Source organism: Vipera berus (genome assembly GCF_964194415.1).
Source record: "Vipera berus genome assembly, chromosome: 1".
NCBI lineage: Eukaryota > Metazoa > Chordata > Lepidosauria > Squamata > Viperidae > Vipera > Vipera berus.
This window is the reverse complement of record NC_138202.1, coordinates 23,941,112-23,957,594: the sequence shown is the minus strand read 5'-3', so window position 1 is coordinate 23,957,594 and position 16,483 is coordinate 23,941,112. Positions and strand designations below refer to the sequence as shown.

Genomic DNA, 16,483 nt, shown 5'->3' with positions numbered 1-16,483 from the left:
TGGGACAATAAACATAAACAATATTCAGAGGGGTTGTGGGGTTTTTTTCCTTCAAAATGAGAATGATAGCAAAGCCATGCATTCCCCATCAATACTTCCATGGTGTACCTAACCCCTAATCGTAGCCCTCTGAATTTATTTATACATTTGACCTACATCCATTATTCTATATCAATTTTCTACATTTCCCACAATGATAGTGAACCGTCTTAAATCTAAATCATTTATCGGTATCGTATTACATGAACATTGGCTAGTTCGGTTTTTCATCTTCTTTTTCTAAGCAGCTCCCCTCCAGGTCAGCAGGGGGCGTTCTGGCAGAAGCTGCCATTCGGAAAGAGGAAACCCTAAGCAGGAAACCCCAGGCAGAGGAAGCAGATTCTCCGGTTGGCGCCGTCATTCCCGGCATCCTTTGCGCATTACCACCGGTATAGCTCGGCTTTCGTCTCATCATCATGGCGGAGCCGCGAGACAAGGCTCTGCAAGATTATCGCAAGAAATTGCTGGAGCACAAGGAGATCGATGGGCGCCTCAAGGAGCGTGAGTGACTCCTCAGTGACGGATAAGGACGCCTGGTCTCTATACTTCTCCCTGATTTCATCCCTCTCTCGGGATCCCCAAAGAACCAGATTTCTTAATAATCTTATATCAAACAGAGCGGGGAAGACGCGTTGGAGTGAAAAGTCTTAAATCTATATAATATTCAGATTTTTTCCCCCACTCAGATCCTGTGCGTGTTTCCTTAGGGACATTTACTCTCTGCGGTCAGACCCTGAAATACAGGATTAGGAGGGTACATTGGAGTCGCTCCGTGAGTTAGATGGGCTGTTCTAAATTTGATAAAATAAATAATTTCATTTTAATCATTGCACTTACATCCTGCCACTCCTTCCGATGCCCACATTACTACATGCAGCGTTCTTTCTTCCATATCTCTCCCAATAGTAACAATCCTGTGAAGTAAGTTAAGATGACGACTTAATGGACTGACAGGTTATGTGAACTTCCAGGGCTGAGAATGAATTTAAATCCGATTTCAGCATAAAATTCATATGGATGAGAAATATCGGTTGGGTTTTAGTGTAGAATGTTGTGTAGTCATAATAGTTTGAAAATCATGGTTCATAGTTTAATAGATTTGTGAATGCAGAGAATTGTGGTTTATTCAACCAACCATTATTAAACCCTGAGTTTGTAATATATGAATTCAGCTATAACAGGTTTATTTTAAAAAAAAATAAAGGTCTAATTTTGTTTCATTAATCTTAAAGGAACGTAAGAAATGAAAAATGAGAGATAAAAAGGAAAGGAGAGGTAGCTGAGATTTATGTGTGGAACAAAAACAAATTACCTTGTTCTCTTGACTTCCATATTCTGCACACATTTCCTCCAGATTTACATGTAATATGCAGTAGACTTAGACAACTGCTTCGAAAAAGCCTAACAAAGATTACAAAAATAAAATACAGTACAAAAGGTAAATAAGCAATGAAATACTAAAGACAGTTAATGAACTACAGTTAATGAGCTAAAAAAACTAAACAGAATGAAAAATAGAAACCTTCCACCAAAATAGAAAAGCCAAATAAAATTGTAAAAACTAAACCAAGTATCTAAAATATTTATATTAAGCGTGTGGAAATGTGTATGTGCTTGCAGTGCAGAAGAAAACATAAGCTGAGAGGAGGTGACTTCTATCAGGTGCCATAAGGCCTCCTTACCTACCTGTAGCAACCCACTCCCTCATGCATATTTTATATAGAAGAAAGTTGAGATTTGGCAAAATTTGGTAAAAATGAGATGGTCAGGTGGGCTGCAACATATTATAGAATCATTCACAATTATAGAATGTAAGAATTAGAAGGTACCATGGACATCATTTTGCCCTCCTTTGTCCAGTACTGGAATCAAGTATTATCACTGAATTATCCATGCTTGGTTTCTGTAAATCAAGACATTCTATTCTAAATCCTCACAAACCAATGCTTAATAATTTGTTCCAGAGTTTTCTGCAGGTTGATTATTTTATTATTTATTATTTATTATATTTTTATACCGCCCTTCTCCCTAAGGACTCAGGGCGGTGTACAGGGCAATAAATATAAAAACGTCAGGTTGTCATATTTTTTTCTATTATTACAAATGCTTTTATTACACTTTAGTCACTCAACTGTAAAAAGATTTATAACAAAACATAAAAACAATACATAACAATATATCATTGTTAAATTTAAAGATGTGTGTGTGTGTATAAAATTTTATATTTTTTAAACAATTATGTTAAAAATACAAGGAGTCCCTGTGGATTTTATTCCACTAGTCATTGCCAACTCTAGGGGGTGGTACTCATCTCTGTTTCAAGGCCATTGAGCCAATGCTGTCCAAAAGACATTTCCACAGTCATGGTAACAGGGTGCTGTTACCTTCCCACTTATTTATCTACTTGTATTTGCATGCTTCCAAACTGCTAGGTGGGCAGGAGCTGGGGCAAGGATTGGAGCTTAGCCTGGTCTGGGACCTGGGCTGCCAGGCTTTCAGCTGACAAGCCCAGCATCTTAACTGATCAGCCACTGTGCCGCCCCACATATATACATACATACAAATAAATAATAAATGCTAATATAAATTCAGCTTAATCATAATTACATCAAGGCAGCTGGAATCATTTCAATGCAGTCACATCTCATTTTTACTCACTCCCCAAACATATTCTTATTTTAAATTTCCCAGAGTGCTAGGAATAAGTTTGGGGGAGTGAGTAAAAATGAGATGTGACTGCATTGAAATGATTCCAGCTGCCTTGATGTAATTATGATTAAGCTGAATTTATATTAGCGTTCTTATTTCTGATGGGACAATATTCCACCAGATAGAAGCTCTGGTGGAGAAACCTGATCTCCATGTTTCCTCTTATCACACCCCATTTAGGGTAGGGAGTTCTCTCAGTAAATACACTCTAAAGGCATATTTTGGACAGGTAGATTGTCACCAACAACTTGAACTGCATCTGTTATTTCAGTAGCTGACAGTCTAGAAGCACTCCAGATTGTGCATCAGCTCTTTCTGGAGGAGCAGAATCCCATCAAGAACTAAAGTTGGTATTGTTTGGCCTCAGTCGGTTTTTAAATCTACAGCCACTTTGTCTTGCTAGGGGTGTGTTTCAACCTGTTTTTCCCCATCCAGACCTTTATAGTATCCAGATACTGAAGCTGTAAAAAGATAGGTGCCTTTTTCTGACTCTTGGGCACTAGCCATCCTCCATGATTTCTCAGAGGTCACAGAAAGGAACTTCTAAAATCACATCTGTGAACGTCTTCCAGATTTTTGGATACAATTGGCTTTTGAGACTTAAATTCAATTATGGTATGCAGGTGTTCCCTAAACATGCCTTAACTAGCCTTGGGTTACCATTCCCTTTTTTGGTCAGTTATTCTCAATATATTTTCATTTTTATGAGGAGAAAAGAAATAAAGTAGAAGTTGAGGAGTTCTGCCCTGTTCTTGTCATTTGTTTTTACCATTTTCTCTTACCAGTGATCCTACTCCTTCTGTTTTGTTTATTTTGCTGCTGATACAGCAAAAAAAACCCCACCCATTTTTGTTGCTTTCAACTTCTCTTGTGAATCTAAATGTCTTTTGGCTTTTCTGATTTTTTCTTCTGCAGATAATACCTACTTGCTAGTATACCTCCCTGGTGATCTTCCATTTCCAGCAGTGGTTCTTTGGCTAGTGGATTCTTTCAAGCAGTTTCCTAAGCTGCTTCCCTTTTTCCCCCTTCTCATTGAAGTGGTATCCAGTTGCACTTTCAGTATTTTATTTTTGAGAAATTCTTAACTCTCTTGTGCTCCCTTTGATCAGAGGAAAGATTTCCATGGGATCTCATCCAGTAGTATCTTTTAAAGCTTGTTGAAGTTAGCTCTCCTGAAATTTAGCATCTGTATATGACTATACCCCCAATTTTTGTTCTGCAGTATGATCTTAAGATTCCATAGCTACTGCCTCCTGTGCTTCCTACTGTTTTTAATTTAATTTAATTTAATTTAATTTGTTTCGATTTATATACCGCCCTTTTCCCGAGGGACTCAGGGCGGTTTACAGGGCAAATTAAAACAGTGCAATATACAAATTAAAATAAAATAAAATTAATAGCCCCAAAAGAGTTTAAAATTTAAAACCATAAAACCCCTCAGTCCAGGACAGCTAACTCAAATAGCCAGGTTTTTAGGTCCCGGCGAAACGAGCGAAGGTCGGGGGCGATCCGGAGTTCCACAGGCAGTTGATTCCATAGGGCAGGCGCGCCCACCGAGAACGCTCTCCCCCTGGGGATCGCCCGCCGGCACTCCCTGACCGGCGGGACCCTGAGGAGGCCCTCCCTGTGGGAGTGCACAGGACGATGGGAAGTTGATGCTGGCAGCAGGTGCTCCCTAAGATAATCCGGACCCATGCCATTTAGGGCTTTATAGGTCATCACCAGCACCTTGAATCTCACCCGGAGGGCAACTGGAAGCCACTACAGCTCGCGGAGAAGAGGCGTTACATGGGAGTATCGGGAGACCCCCATCACAACTCGCGCGGCTGCATTCTGCACCAGCTGAAGCCTCCGAGTGGTCCTCTAGGGCAGCCCCATGTAGAGAGCATTGCAGTAGTCTATCCGGAAGGTCACAAGCGCATGAGTGACTGTGCGTAGGGCATCTCAGTCCAGATAGGGCCACAACTGGCGCACCTGGGCAAAAGCCCCCCTGGCCACGGCTCCTATATGATCTTCCAAACTGAGCCGTGAGTCCAGGAGGACGCCCAAGTTGCGAGCCCTATCTATGGGGGGTAACACCTCACCCCACATAGTTAGCGATGGAATAGAGCGGTTGATCCGAGATGCCGGTATGCACAGCCACTCAGTCTTGGCGGGATTGAGTCAAAGCCTGTTTATATCCAAACCCGGACCACCTCCAGGCAACGGGACATCACGTCGAGGGCATCACTGGGTTGGTTCGGAGTGGAAAGAAAAAGCTGGGTATCATCAGCGTACTGATGATAACCCATCCCAAAACCACGAATGAGCTCACCCAGCGGCTTCATATAGATGTTGAACAAGAGGGGAGAGAGGACCGACCCCTGAGGGACTCCACAAACGAGAGGCCTCGAGGCCGACCTCTGCCCTCCCATCAACACCGACTGCGAGCGGCCCAGGAGATAGGAGGAGAACCACTGTAAAACAGTGCCACCCACTCCCAACCCCCTGAGACGCTGCAGTAGGATACCATGGTCGATGGTATCAAAAGCCGCTGAGAGGTCTAATAGGACTAGGACAGAGGAACAACCCCTCTCCCGAGCCCGCCAGAGATCATTCACCAGCGCGACCAATGCCGTCTCCGTGCTATACCCGGGCTTCAGCAAGCTCTTATATATTCATTAGAATCAAATATGGGAGAGCCAATTCCTTTTGTCTCTTCCTCAGTTTTCTAGAAAATGTTAAACTTTTACACTTAATTTATTGATTATTTGTATGGTGCAGAACTCCCATGCAGCAACCTCCTGCTAAAGACATGAGCAGAATGTAATTTATTGGCACAAAGATGAATTCTGCATAGGAAATACAGTAAATAAAAGCAATTTTATCCCTTCATTCTTGATTCTCCCCTCCTTAAGTATCTCCAAGTATATGTTAGAAAAATTAAAATGGGTTTAAAACAAATGAATTTGAGAAAAATGTTATTTTTTGTTTCCTGATAAGGATAAGGGACTGCCCTGAATGTACCATTTGTCTTTCTATTTTATACAATATACAAGGTATTTATCAAAGAAACCTAGGCAAGACACTTTTAATGTACTATACATTGGTCCAAGAATAAAATTTTACATCTTAATTTTTCCCCTCTGAGGATAGAAATGGAAGAACAGACAGTAACAACTATTAGCATGGATTGTATGAATTTTACCTGAAAGCAGTGTTCTTCTATCTTAGTAAGGGAACAACTAAAGGAACTTACCAAGCAGTATGAAAAATCAGAAAATGACCTCAAAGCTCTACAAAGTGTTGGACAGGTGAGCGTTCATACAGTCACAGTGTTCAGTGAATTATACTGTTGTTTAACACGGGGGTCCCCAACCCCTGGGCCAAGGCCCACTACCGGACCGTGGCCTATTTGGAACCGGGCCACACGAGCAGCATGCCTGCACATGTGCAGACACCCATGCAGCTCAACTTGTGCAAGATGAGTTGTGCACAGGTGCACAGCAGTCTCCCATTCACATGGCCCACTTCCCCACTCCCTCCCCCAAGCCTGGCTGCCAAGCCACAAAGATTGGGAACTGCTGGTTTAATGTAAAAAAGCAAATTTTCTGAAAATTGTGATTGGTTCTTTGTTGAGGAACAAATGTCAACATTGTGTGTTTTTAATGGGTACCTCCCCAGAGTTCAGGGAGGACTCCTTAGCTGTTCATGGGAGATCTGAAGTACTCGTACATTCTCCAGAAATGTTATTGCCTTAAATCGAGCAACAGATGATATCCTATTCCCAAGTTAGAATGCACAAAGCTTGTCAAGTTATTTTGGCATCCTAAAGATCTTTCTCTCCTCTGTCAATAATAATTAAATATAATTTTCTATTATTTTGTTGCCTTTTCACAACACAGAGCTATTGCTTGAGGCAGATGTCTCATTCTGTTTGAATAGTAGTCCTAATAGTGTATGATGGTTACTAGTGGCATTGTGACTTTGTATCAAGGCCAACTGATCTTTTGCATTTCAGAAATTCAAACAGGCAGGGAGATTATACTAATAGTGTATTTTTCCATTTCCTTTAAAAATCAGATTGTTGGTGAGGTTCTTAAACAATTAACAGAAGAGAAATGTAAGTACATGGGGATACTATTTTATTAATTTTCTTCAATTATTAAAATAATTTTTGGATTTGAAATATGAGTAGCATAGTTATAATGGCACATAAGTGTTATTTTAAAGTCATGGTTGAATAATACACACTCACCTGTTTTTCTTTGCTACTTTTAGTCATTGTCAAAGCAACAAATGGACCAAGATATGTAGTTGGCTGTCGTCGTCAGGTGAGTACAGGTAGTAGCTGCTTATCAATCATTTGTTCAATGACTTTGAATTTTCAACAGTGCTAACTAAAATAACTTTACAACCCACTTGGTCTTCATAGTGTTCCCAGTCATGTGATCATCATTACAATCAGTCCTGTGCTTGAGCTATGTTTTTTTTCCCCCATGTCAGAGAGATTGGAGATGAAAGAAAGTAAGCTTTGCTGTTCTGTACATTGAAAACAATGCAGTCATGCTGGCAATCTGGAGCTGGGAACCATAGGTACAGAATGCAAATAGTAGTCTTTTGAAGTCTCTTTCTCTCCAATCTCTGCTCCATGAGGAGTAGGGAGGTAGAGGAAAAAACTAAAGAATTTCTCTAGGGCATCTTTCCTTTACTTGATCTTCTCCCATAGCTAGTGTAATCACATTGCTTTTGATGTGTAGAAAAGCAAACAGCTTGCTTTCTTGAAATATCTTTCTCCACTCTTGGGAGGATGAGGGAGAAGAAGGAAAGTGAATGATTTCTATAGTCAATTTCTTCTTTGCCTGATTCTTCCCCCCCCCCAAGTGACTAAATTAGTAGTAGACCAGTGAAACGCTGTGAGCATAGTATACTTAGACTTCAGTAAGGCATTTGACAAAGTAGATACAACCTGCTGCTTAGTAAGCTAGAAAAAGGTGGGACAGACAACATCACCACCAGAGGGATCTGTACCTGGCTGACAAACCATATTCAGCAAGTAGTCCTCAATGGTACTATATCCACATGGAGAGAAGTAAGCAGTGGGGTACCACAAGGCTCCGTCTTAGGCCCAGTACTCTTCATTCAATCAATGACTTAGATGAGGGAATAGAAGGGGAACTCATCAAATTTGCAGATGACACTAAACTGCAGGAATAGCCAACACCCCTGAAGACAAACTCAGGATCCAAAAAGATCTTGACAAACTTGAACAATGGGTCCTATCCAACAACATGAATTTTAATGTGGAGAAAAGCAAAGGTATAAGTACAGATTAGGTGAGACCTGGCTCAAAAATAGTAGCTGTGAGAGGGATCTTGGAGTCCTAGTGGACGATCACTTGACTATGAGCCAGCAGTGTGCAGAAGCAGCCAAAAAACCTAATACAATCCTGGATTGTATAAATAGAGGCATAGAATCAAGATCACACGAAGTTTTAGTACCACTTTATAAAACCCTAGTAAGACCACACCTGGAATGCTGCAAACAATTTTGGTCACCATATTACAAAAAAGATGTTGAGACTTTGGAAAAAGTTCAGAGAAGAGCAACTAAAACGGATCAAAGGCCTGGAGACTAAAATATATGAAGAACGGCTGCAGGACTTGGGTTTGGCTAGCTAGTCTAAAGAAAAGAAGAAACGGGCAACATGATAGCAGTATTCCAGTATTTAAGGGGCTGCCACAAAGAAGAGGGCATCAGACTATTCTCCAAAGCATCAGAGGACAGGACAAGAAACAATTGTTGGAAACTGACCAAAGAGAAGCAACCTGGAATTAAAGAGAAACTTCCTAACAGTGAGGACAATTCACCAGTGGAACAGCTTGCTTCCAGAAATTGTGGGCGCTCCATCACTGGAGATTTTTAAGAAGAGACTAGACAGTCGCTTGTCTGAAATGGGATAGGTTCTCTTGCTTGAGCAGGGGGTTGGACTAGAAGACCTCCAAGGTCCCTTCCAGATTCTATTCTATTCTATTCTATTCTATTCTATTCTATTCTATTCTATTCTATTCTATTCTATTCTATTCTATTCTATTCTATTCTATTCTATTCTATTCTATTCTATTCTATTCTATTCCAAACCAGACATTGGTGAGGGATTTCAAGAGAGTAAGCTGTGTATCACACCCATGGCTCCCAACCTTGGGTTGCTAGCATGATTGCATTACTTTCAGTGTGTACGAGATAGTAAGCAAGTGCTCTAACATTCCAAGGGGTTGGGGAGTGGTTAGAAGGCAAACAAAAGCCAAACATGTGAAACTGACTAGCCTTATCTCTTTCCAGTTGGGAAACACAATTGTGGTCACATGATTTCCCATTTAGTGACTGCTTTGCTTAGTGGTTCTAAATAGGGTTGTAAACTGAGGACTACCTAGATCTTGTTTATGAGTTGGTTTCTCAAAATAGAATTTAAAGTTGTAGCACTAAGTTGTGCCTTGGTGTCCTACCTAAGCAGCTCCCAGTGGGAAATGCCTAATTTATTTCTGCAGGCCTAGGCTGGCTGTGTGAATATTGTCCAGCCTACATCCACCTGCTATGGAAAAAAGAGTAATCATCCTTGTACAAGCAGCACATTTTCAACTTTGATTGTTGTTTGCTATTATTTGAATGGGCTTTGTTGTGCTTTTATTCATTATCATACATACTGCTTTGAATATATTTTTGGGTCCTCCCTCCAGCTCCCAAAAACAGTATAGTTAATACAAAGTGAATACTTCCTGGTTGAACACGTTTGACATAATGCTGCTGCTGCAAATTTAATAATTGCCTTTTTTTTGCCTCCAGCTTGATAAAAGCAAATTGAAACCTGGGACGAGAGTTGCACTGGATATGACCACCTTAACAATTATGAGGTAAAATCTTGCCTTCATATGCTAAGATTGGAGATGAGAGAAATCAAAAGGATGGAAAGCAACATCCCCTTCTTCATTATGCAGGAAGGAAGGGGGAGAAGGATACATGAGCCAAAGGCTTTGCTTAGGATTCCTCCTTTTTGTGCAAGTAGCACTTAACCTACAGTTTTATGCTGCTTGTTAACAACCCTCCTGGGAGACTATTATAGAACATAGTAATTTGTTTGTCTTCATTGGGTGGGGGAAATACTTGGAAATTACTTTTTAAAAAAATCACTGGAGCAGAATCATCATCGGATTGGATAACTGGAATTGCTTCACATACTTAGATATTTGCCAAGAGAAGTTGATCCACTTGTTTACAACATGTCTCATGAGGATCCTGGAGATGTATCTTATTCTGAGATTGGTGGATTGTCAGAACAAATCAGAGAACTAAGAGAGGTACATGTTTCTTCATTATACCAGCCTGTATTCTAGTTATGGCTAAGCTACTTGTATCTTTGCAAGAGGAAAAATATTTGAGACTGCAGTGTCAATTAGATGCCCATTTTAGAATTTCAGGAAAATACATAAATGGAATTGCTGAGGTTTTAAAATTTAAAACTAGGAGCTTTAACCAAACTTCACAATGCAGTGAGTTTGTTTCAAAGAAATCTATCAAGTGTAAAAGACTACAGACTGTTATGAGAGTTTTAGAAGGAAGATTGTGTAAATGACACAAAGTTTGTATCTTTTGGTGCACTTTGAATTACTTGAGCACAAACACAGATTTTCCTCTTTGCAGGTTATAGAGTTACCCCTGACAAATCCAGAATTATTCCAACGTGTGGGGATTATACCTCCCAAAGGCTGCTTGTTGTATGGCCCACCAGGTAGGCCCACTTTAATAAGTTTGCGTGGCTGTCTCTTATGCCTTAGCAAAGAGGTACATCATGTGGGATATTTATTTTCTGACTGGCTCCAGTGCACATTCTTAGTTCATGTACAAATAGTCCTGTACAGTTGTGTATATTTTAGAGCTTGTAAAATCCTTTCTAGAAGAATGGTTTTATTTTCTAATTTGTTTTCTAATTTATTTTCTAATTTGGACATCCCAGGTTGAGAGAACAGGTTTTTCCAAATCTGTCAAGATTTTTTTATTATTATTTTTTTACAAACCTAGGCTTTCTTGTCCCAGGCCCATATTTTATTTTAGTAAGAGTGCCATCTCCAGCAGAAATTGCTGGCTTCTAAATTTTAATTGAGTTAAAGGGGGGAAATTGTTAAAAACAAGTAGGTTGAATAATCATATTAATTGTGGGTAATTAAAGTGGTTTTATCCACTTTACGAGTTCAGCCCCAATATGCTACCAAAGCCAGGCCCTTGAAGGTCTGTGCACTGTAGTGCTTCACCGTGTAACCTCAACTATATGTCTGTCACATTGATTCTTTACTTCTTGAATCTTTGGCATATTCTCACTTCAGGAACAGGAAAGACTCTCCTGGCTAGAGCTGTTGCCAGTCAGCTGGATTGCAATTTCTTAAAGGTAAAATAATAGGGGTGTGGTTTTTTTCCTGAACTCTTAGCCCAAACCTGTTTGACTTTCAAGCGTCACTCATTGATCATTTTTTCACAGGTTGTGTCTAGTTCCATTGTAGATAAATACATTGGGGAAAGTGCTCGGCTGATCAGAGAAATGTTCAACTATGCCAGGGACCATCAGCCCTGTATCATTTTCATGGATGAAATTGATGCTATTGGTAAGGATGCAGGCTTCTTAAAATCTGAGAGCGTGTCGAGTTTTTTTTTTAATTAGCTGCTCAAAGAACTGCTGTGCTCCTGCAGTTTCAAGATTGGAATGGGAAAGTGAACTTAGCAGGAGTTGAGAATGAAAAAAACCAACAGTGTAACTACTCTTGTCACTATACCAGGGGGTAGGCAACCTTGGCTCTTTTATGACTGGTGGACTTCAACTCCCAGAATTCCTGAGCCAGCCAATTCTGGGAGTTGAAGTCCACCAGTCATACAAGAGCCAAGGTTGCCTACCCCTGCACTATACCAAAGATTTGTGACACTTAAAAGTCCAATATGTTACTACGGTATTGCTATCAGCAGCCATTCTGGAACATAACTGACTGGAATCCATTGTGATGGAAAAATAATAAAGCTGCAAACGCTTCTCTGAACTCTCCCACCACCTTTTTTTTTTTGGTCTTTTCTTTTTATCCTCCTCCCCTCTATCTCCTGTTGTAAACATTTTCTGTCATCTCTGCTGTTCCTGCTTCCTCCATTTGCAAAGGAAAAGAAAGCTCTCACGCATCCTCCAAAGGCTCATCTAATGGTGGAGCCCATCATAACTATGTGTGGGCGCCTGGCTGTCTCAAAATTCCATTTGTCACAGAGGTGTAACTTTAGTTTTGCAACAGAAAAGCCTTTCTCCCTGTCTTAACACCTGTCTCGCTTCCTCAAAAAAAAAACCCATTTGTGAATCAACTCCTTTGAATTTCTCCCCTCCGAACCTCAAAGTGTACAATAACCTTTCTATTGCTCAGGGTCTCTCTCTCTCTCTGTCTGCATTGGAAACTGCCCCCCAATAAAGTTTTTATCATTTCTTCTTAGCATTGGACTCCTTTCTTCAGCAAAAATTCCACGATAATATTTATTTTACTTTTAACCCGTATTTGTTATTTTTATAAATAACTCAAGGCAGCCAACATATCTAATTCTCCTTTCTGCTTCCTTTTGAGACAACTCTGTGAGGTGGGTTGAGCTGAAACAGCAGTCCAAAGTCACCCATCCGGCTTTCATGTCAAAGGAGGGAGGGGAGCTGCAGCTAAAACTGGTTTATTTTTGGACAAATACTTTTTAAATCTTAATGCCTATGTAAGTTAGCTTATCATCGGACAGTTTGGGAAATACTGGATTCCATTTTATATTTGGCTGTATTCTAAATTAAAACCTTATGTCAAATGTTCTACTTGGTGAAATACCAACTACTCTTCCGTGCTCTTTAGGTGGTCGCCGTTTTTCTGAGGGAACTTCAGCTGACAGAGAGATCCAGAGAACTTTAATGGAGGTAAAACTTAATATGTGTTAAGTCAAACACTAGTTTTAGGCAGGCAACCAAAAAGTGAAGTATTTAGTTCAGTTTGGTTTTCTACACTTTATTTGGTGTGCTCTTAACTTATTCTGAATAAAATGGTGGCTTTATATTGTTCAGTTATATACATGGAGATATGATTAAGTAACTTTTTTAAAATTACTTTTCCTTCACATTTCATAAAATAAATGGCCTTCATATAAAGTTTCTATTGCAAAGTGCTCTGGCCAGAGGAACAAGCTAATATTTTCATATTTGCAAAAATTGCAACTTTCATAGATGCTCTTTCTAACCGAGAATTAAAATTCTCATGGATTCTTAGGTTGTGTCTTGGTATCCCAAGTCCCGTGTTTCTGAAATGTGACAAATGCCGTCCAAATCAACAACTGTCAATACATTTCTTAACTGTCTTGTTGGAATCAACTTCTCAGTGGAAAAATACCAAAGTTCACTAAAGCTTATGCTTCCTTGCAATATATTCCAGTTATTGAATCAGATGGATGGATTTGATACTTTACACAGAGTCAAAATGATAATGGCTACAAACAGACCAGATACTCTAGATCCAGCATTGTTGCGACCCGGAAGATTGGATAGGAAGATTCGTGAGTAAACTCAGTATATCAGCATAAGCCTTTGCCTTTGTTTGGTACACAACCAAAATTAGTAATTGGGAAAAAAATTCTTTTCACCTAGATATTGATTTGCCAAATGAACAAGCTAGGTTAGACATCCTGAAAATCCATGCTGGACCTATAACTAAACATGGAGAAATAGGTAAGTTCCCAAGACCATGTTCACATCTTAAGGCACTGTTTTATACAGTTCCTGTTCAGTATTTAATGCAATTCATTGTAAATTTGGACTGTTCGGGGCAGAAATTTCAATCATGCAATAGCTTTTTAAAGTGTAATCCTTTATTTTTTTCTGAAACATTTACATACTGTATTCGTTTATTTTATATAATTTCCTTTTCCTCCTGGAGGTTTAGAACAGCGTACTCTATAAAGCAGGCCCTAGTTGGGGTTGAAGTTTAGCAATTTAGAAACGCTCCATGGATTGTCCCTGCTTCCAGAGTTGTATTCATCTTACTGTTGGAAAGAGTCTAGTCAAAACAGCCAATTGTAAATACGATCTTGGCAAGGGAAGTTTTGAAGAATCTTCAACTAGTTCAAAATAGCGTTCCCATATTATTGTATAGCTCTAGAATTGCAATACTCCAGTCAGCATCAGAAGCCTTGATTTGCTTGCTCGGCTCCACTGAAGTTTGATAGGTAGTGAAAAGATCCAGAGATACTTTGATATTTCAAAGCAGAAAATTTGGTTCTCATCTTTACAACAGGCAGTGCTTGTGGGTCACAGTTCTGATTAACCTAGCCATTTGACTCTTACTATTAGACTATGAAGCAATTGTGAAGCTTTCTGATGGATTTAATGGTGCTGACCTAAGGAATGTCTGTACTGAAGCAGGTAATGAATTCTTTCTATTTTCTTTAGTTCTTAGTTTAACATAGGGTGCAAAAGAGTATTCAGGAGCTACTTGTGGCATCCGAGCCTCTCTTGTGTGGCTGCCAGCGCATGCACACATGCACACCCAGTGGGTGAGATTTTTTTTGTATTTCTTTGGTTTGAGTGGTTTTAAGGGTTAAAATAAGCATTTTAAACTGCGTGGTCACCCTTTCAAACTCTTAAAAGCCCATCTCAAGATAGATTTGGTCCCACCACTTGTGGAATGAAGTGTTAACTTGCCATGCCAGATCTGGTGTGAGTGTTAAATCAAGGTGGTGTAATAATTTAAAATAAACCTTACAGTAGTCCTCAACTTATGATCCATTGCTTAGGGACCATTCAAAGTTCTAACAGACCTCACCAGGTCTGAAGATCCGATGGCTACTGCCACCCCTGCAGTCATGTGATCACAGTTTGGGTGCACAGCAACCAGCGCACATTTATGGCCATCTGCAGCATCCATGGAAAGAGGTTTTTTCACAGCCTGGAGAGGGTGTGGTTTTGCGTGCTGCCTGCCTCCCGCTCCGCATCTTTGTGCGAACCGGCTTCTAGTATGCTGTGGACCAGTGCCAGTCCAGGGACCGGGGGTTGGAGATCCTTGCTGCATTTGACAAAAAATATGTGGAATGAAGAGTTTTATGCAGTTATTATAGCTCCATCTCTTGTGGTTCACAAAGGAAATCTTGCCTATTGTGCAGAGTCTGGTTTCAGGCCCTTTTGTTTCCAATAAATACCATGTTTTTCACACTTGTCTTCTTGCAGGCATGTTCGCTATTCGTGCTGATCATGACTTTGTAGTTCAGGAAGACTTCATGAAGGCAGTTAGGAAAGTTGCGGATTCCAAGAAGCTGGAGTCTAAGTTGGATTACAAACCAGTCTAAGTGCTACTACATGGTTAATGGCTGACAGTGACTGCTGCATGGGAAATGTGGGGGCTTCCTAGGTAAAATGAGAAACAGACTATCCCTTGATTGTGTTATTATTTCAAATTATGTATTAATGATGGCAGTTAGCCATTTGTTAATATTAGGTAGGAGTCTGCTGCAACACGTTTTGTGGCCCTCTGAAAACAAGATGGCTTTTCAACCCCACATATGTGCAGTATAAAATTCGCTTATCAAATGTACTATATTGATTTCATCTGGCAGATTTGAAGGTGGCATGCTTGTTTTATATCATTTATTATTTTCTCTTCTTTGAAACAGTAAAATATACCTTGTTTAAATCAAGTTTGTTAATTGGTTCCTTAAAAAAGGTAAAGGTTCCCCCGCACATGTGTGCTAGTCGTTTCCGACTCTAGGGGCCGGTGCTCATCTCCGTTTCAAAGCCGAAGAGCCAGCGCTTGTCCGAGGACGTCTCCGTTAGAAGGAACATCATTTGATGATGTTGGATCCTGATAGGTTTTTGGTATCTTGCCTAAGCAACCCTGCTTTTCATAGAACAGTGTTTCTAATCAAAAAGCTAAAAGCGTTTAAAAATTAGAAGAAATTACACTTTTTCTCAATTTATTTTTGATCTATGACTAACTTAAATCTTTCACATATTGGGATGAATAAATTTTAAATATGTAGCATGTTCTTCTATTTAAATATCCTGGTTGATTTTTTGATTTCTTTAAGAGCCATTTTAAGATGAAGTTAAGAACTTGTAACATAGGCCTAGGACACATTCCCAGTGCAAATAAAGGATCTGTTAGCTTCACGACTACATTGTACCACAAAAAAGTCAGCTTTGAGAATGTTCGAAATGATGAAAGCAAATATGAAAACCAGTCATACAAAAGAAAGCAAAAAAAATAATGTTTAAGGGAGGCAGAACTGCCTCCCTTAAATTCAGCTATTTATAATACTAGTAAATGGAAATACAGAATAGCCTATTATGGTTATTCTTGTATCCTGATTGCTGCCTAGACCAAAGAAGTAAAGCAAAATATTTAATTTGAACTTCTGTATTCTGCCTTCCCTGTAATCATTACTTACTCCCAAAGCAAATCTCTCTCAGCAAACCAAGAGAGCTAGTTCATAATCATTTAAAACCTAAACAAACACATCTACAAAATTGGTTTAAAGCATTTAAGAAACTAGAACCGGGCATATTGCACTGAATATAAAAATGGCCCTAGCACTAAACAAGTTGGATTCTCACAGAGTTACACCCAGGCTTATTGCAAGGAAAGCGGGTTGGGTTACAGAGCATGCATATACTTCAGCCCTCCTTTTGTCAGTAAGTAAATTAAGATAGGTCCCTGCTTAA

The 16,483-nt window shown here is 39.7% G+C and overlaps 1 protein-coding gene and 1 long non-coding RNA gene across 3 annotated transcripts; one reads left to right on the top strand and one right to left on the bottom strand.

Moving 5' to 3' along the window:
- The first annotated feature begins 415 nt into the window (after positions 1-415).
- Positions 416-15,455, top strand: PSMC6 (proteasome 26S subunit, ATPase 6). Of its 2 annotated transcripts, none has more exons than XR_014024498.1 (14): positions 416-540; positions 5,962-6,041; positions 6,811-6,850; positions 7,009-7,061; positions 9,571-9,638; positions 9,968-10,082; positions 10,426-10,513; positions 11,106-11,167; positions 11,258-11,381; positions 12,636-12,697; positions 13,206-13,326; positions 13,418-13,498; positions 14,219-14,322; positions 14,993-15,191. XR_014024498.1 is itself a non-coding variant. In XM_081312727.1 (14 exons), exons 1-14 carry the CDS (start codon positions 456-458, stop codon positions 15,109-15,111), a joined length of 1,170 nt encoding a protein of 389 aa, XP_081168853.1. In that variant the 5' UTR covers positions 416-455; the 3' UTR covers positions 15,112-15,455. The 2 variants fall into 2 exon arrangements, 1 of the variants encoding a protein (XP_081168853.1); XM_081312727.1 differs by lacking the exon at positions 14,219-14,322 and adding an exon at positions 14,120-14,191 and having other exon boundaries at positions 14,993-15,455.
- On the bottom strand, positions 1,226-7,066 carry LOC308659246. The gene is made up of 2 exons (XR_014024499.1): positions 6,986-7,066; positions 1,226-1,440 (listed from the first exon to the last, which is right to left on the bottom strand). It is a non-coding gene; the product is annotated as an uncharacterized lncRNA (long non-coding RNA).
- Positions 15,456-16,483: the final 1,028 nt, after the last annotated feature.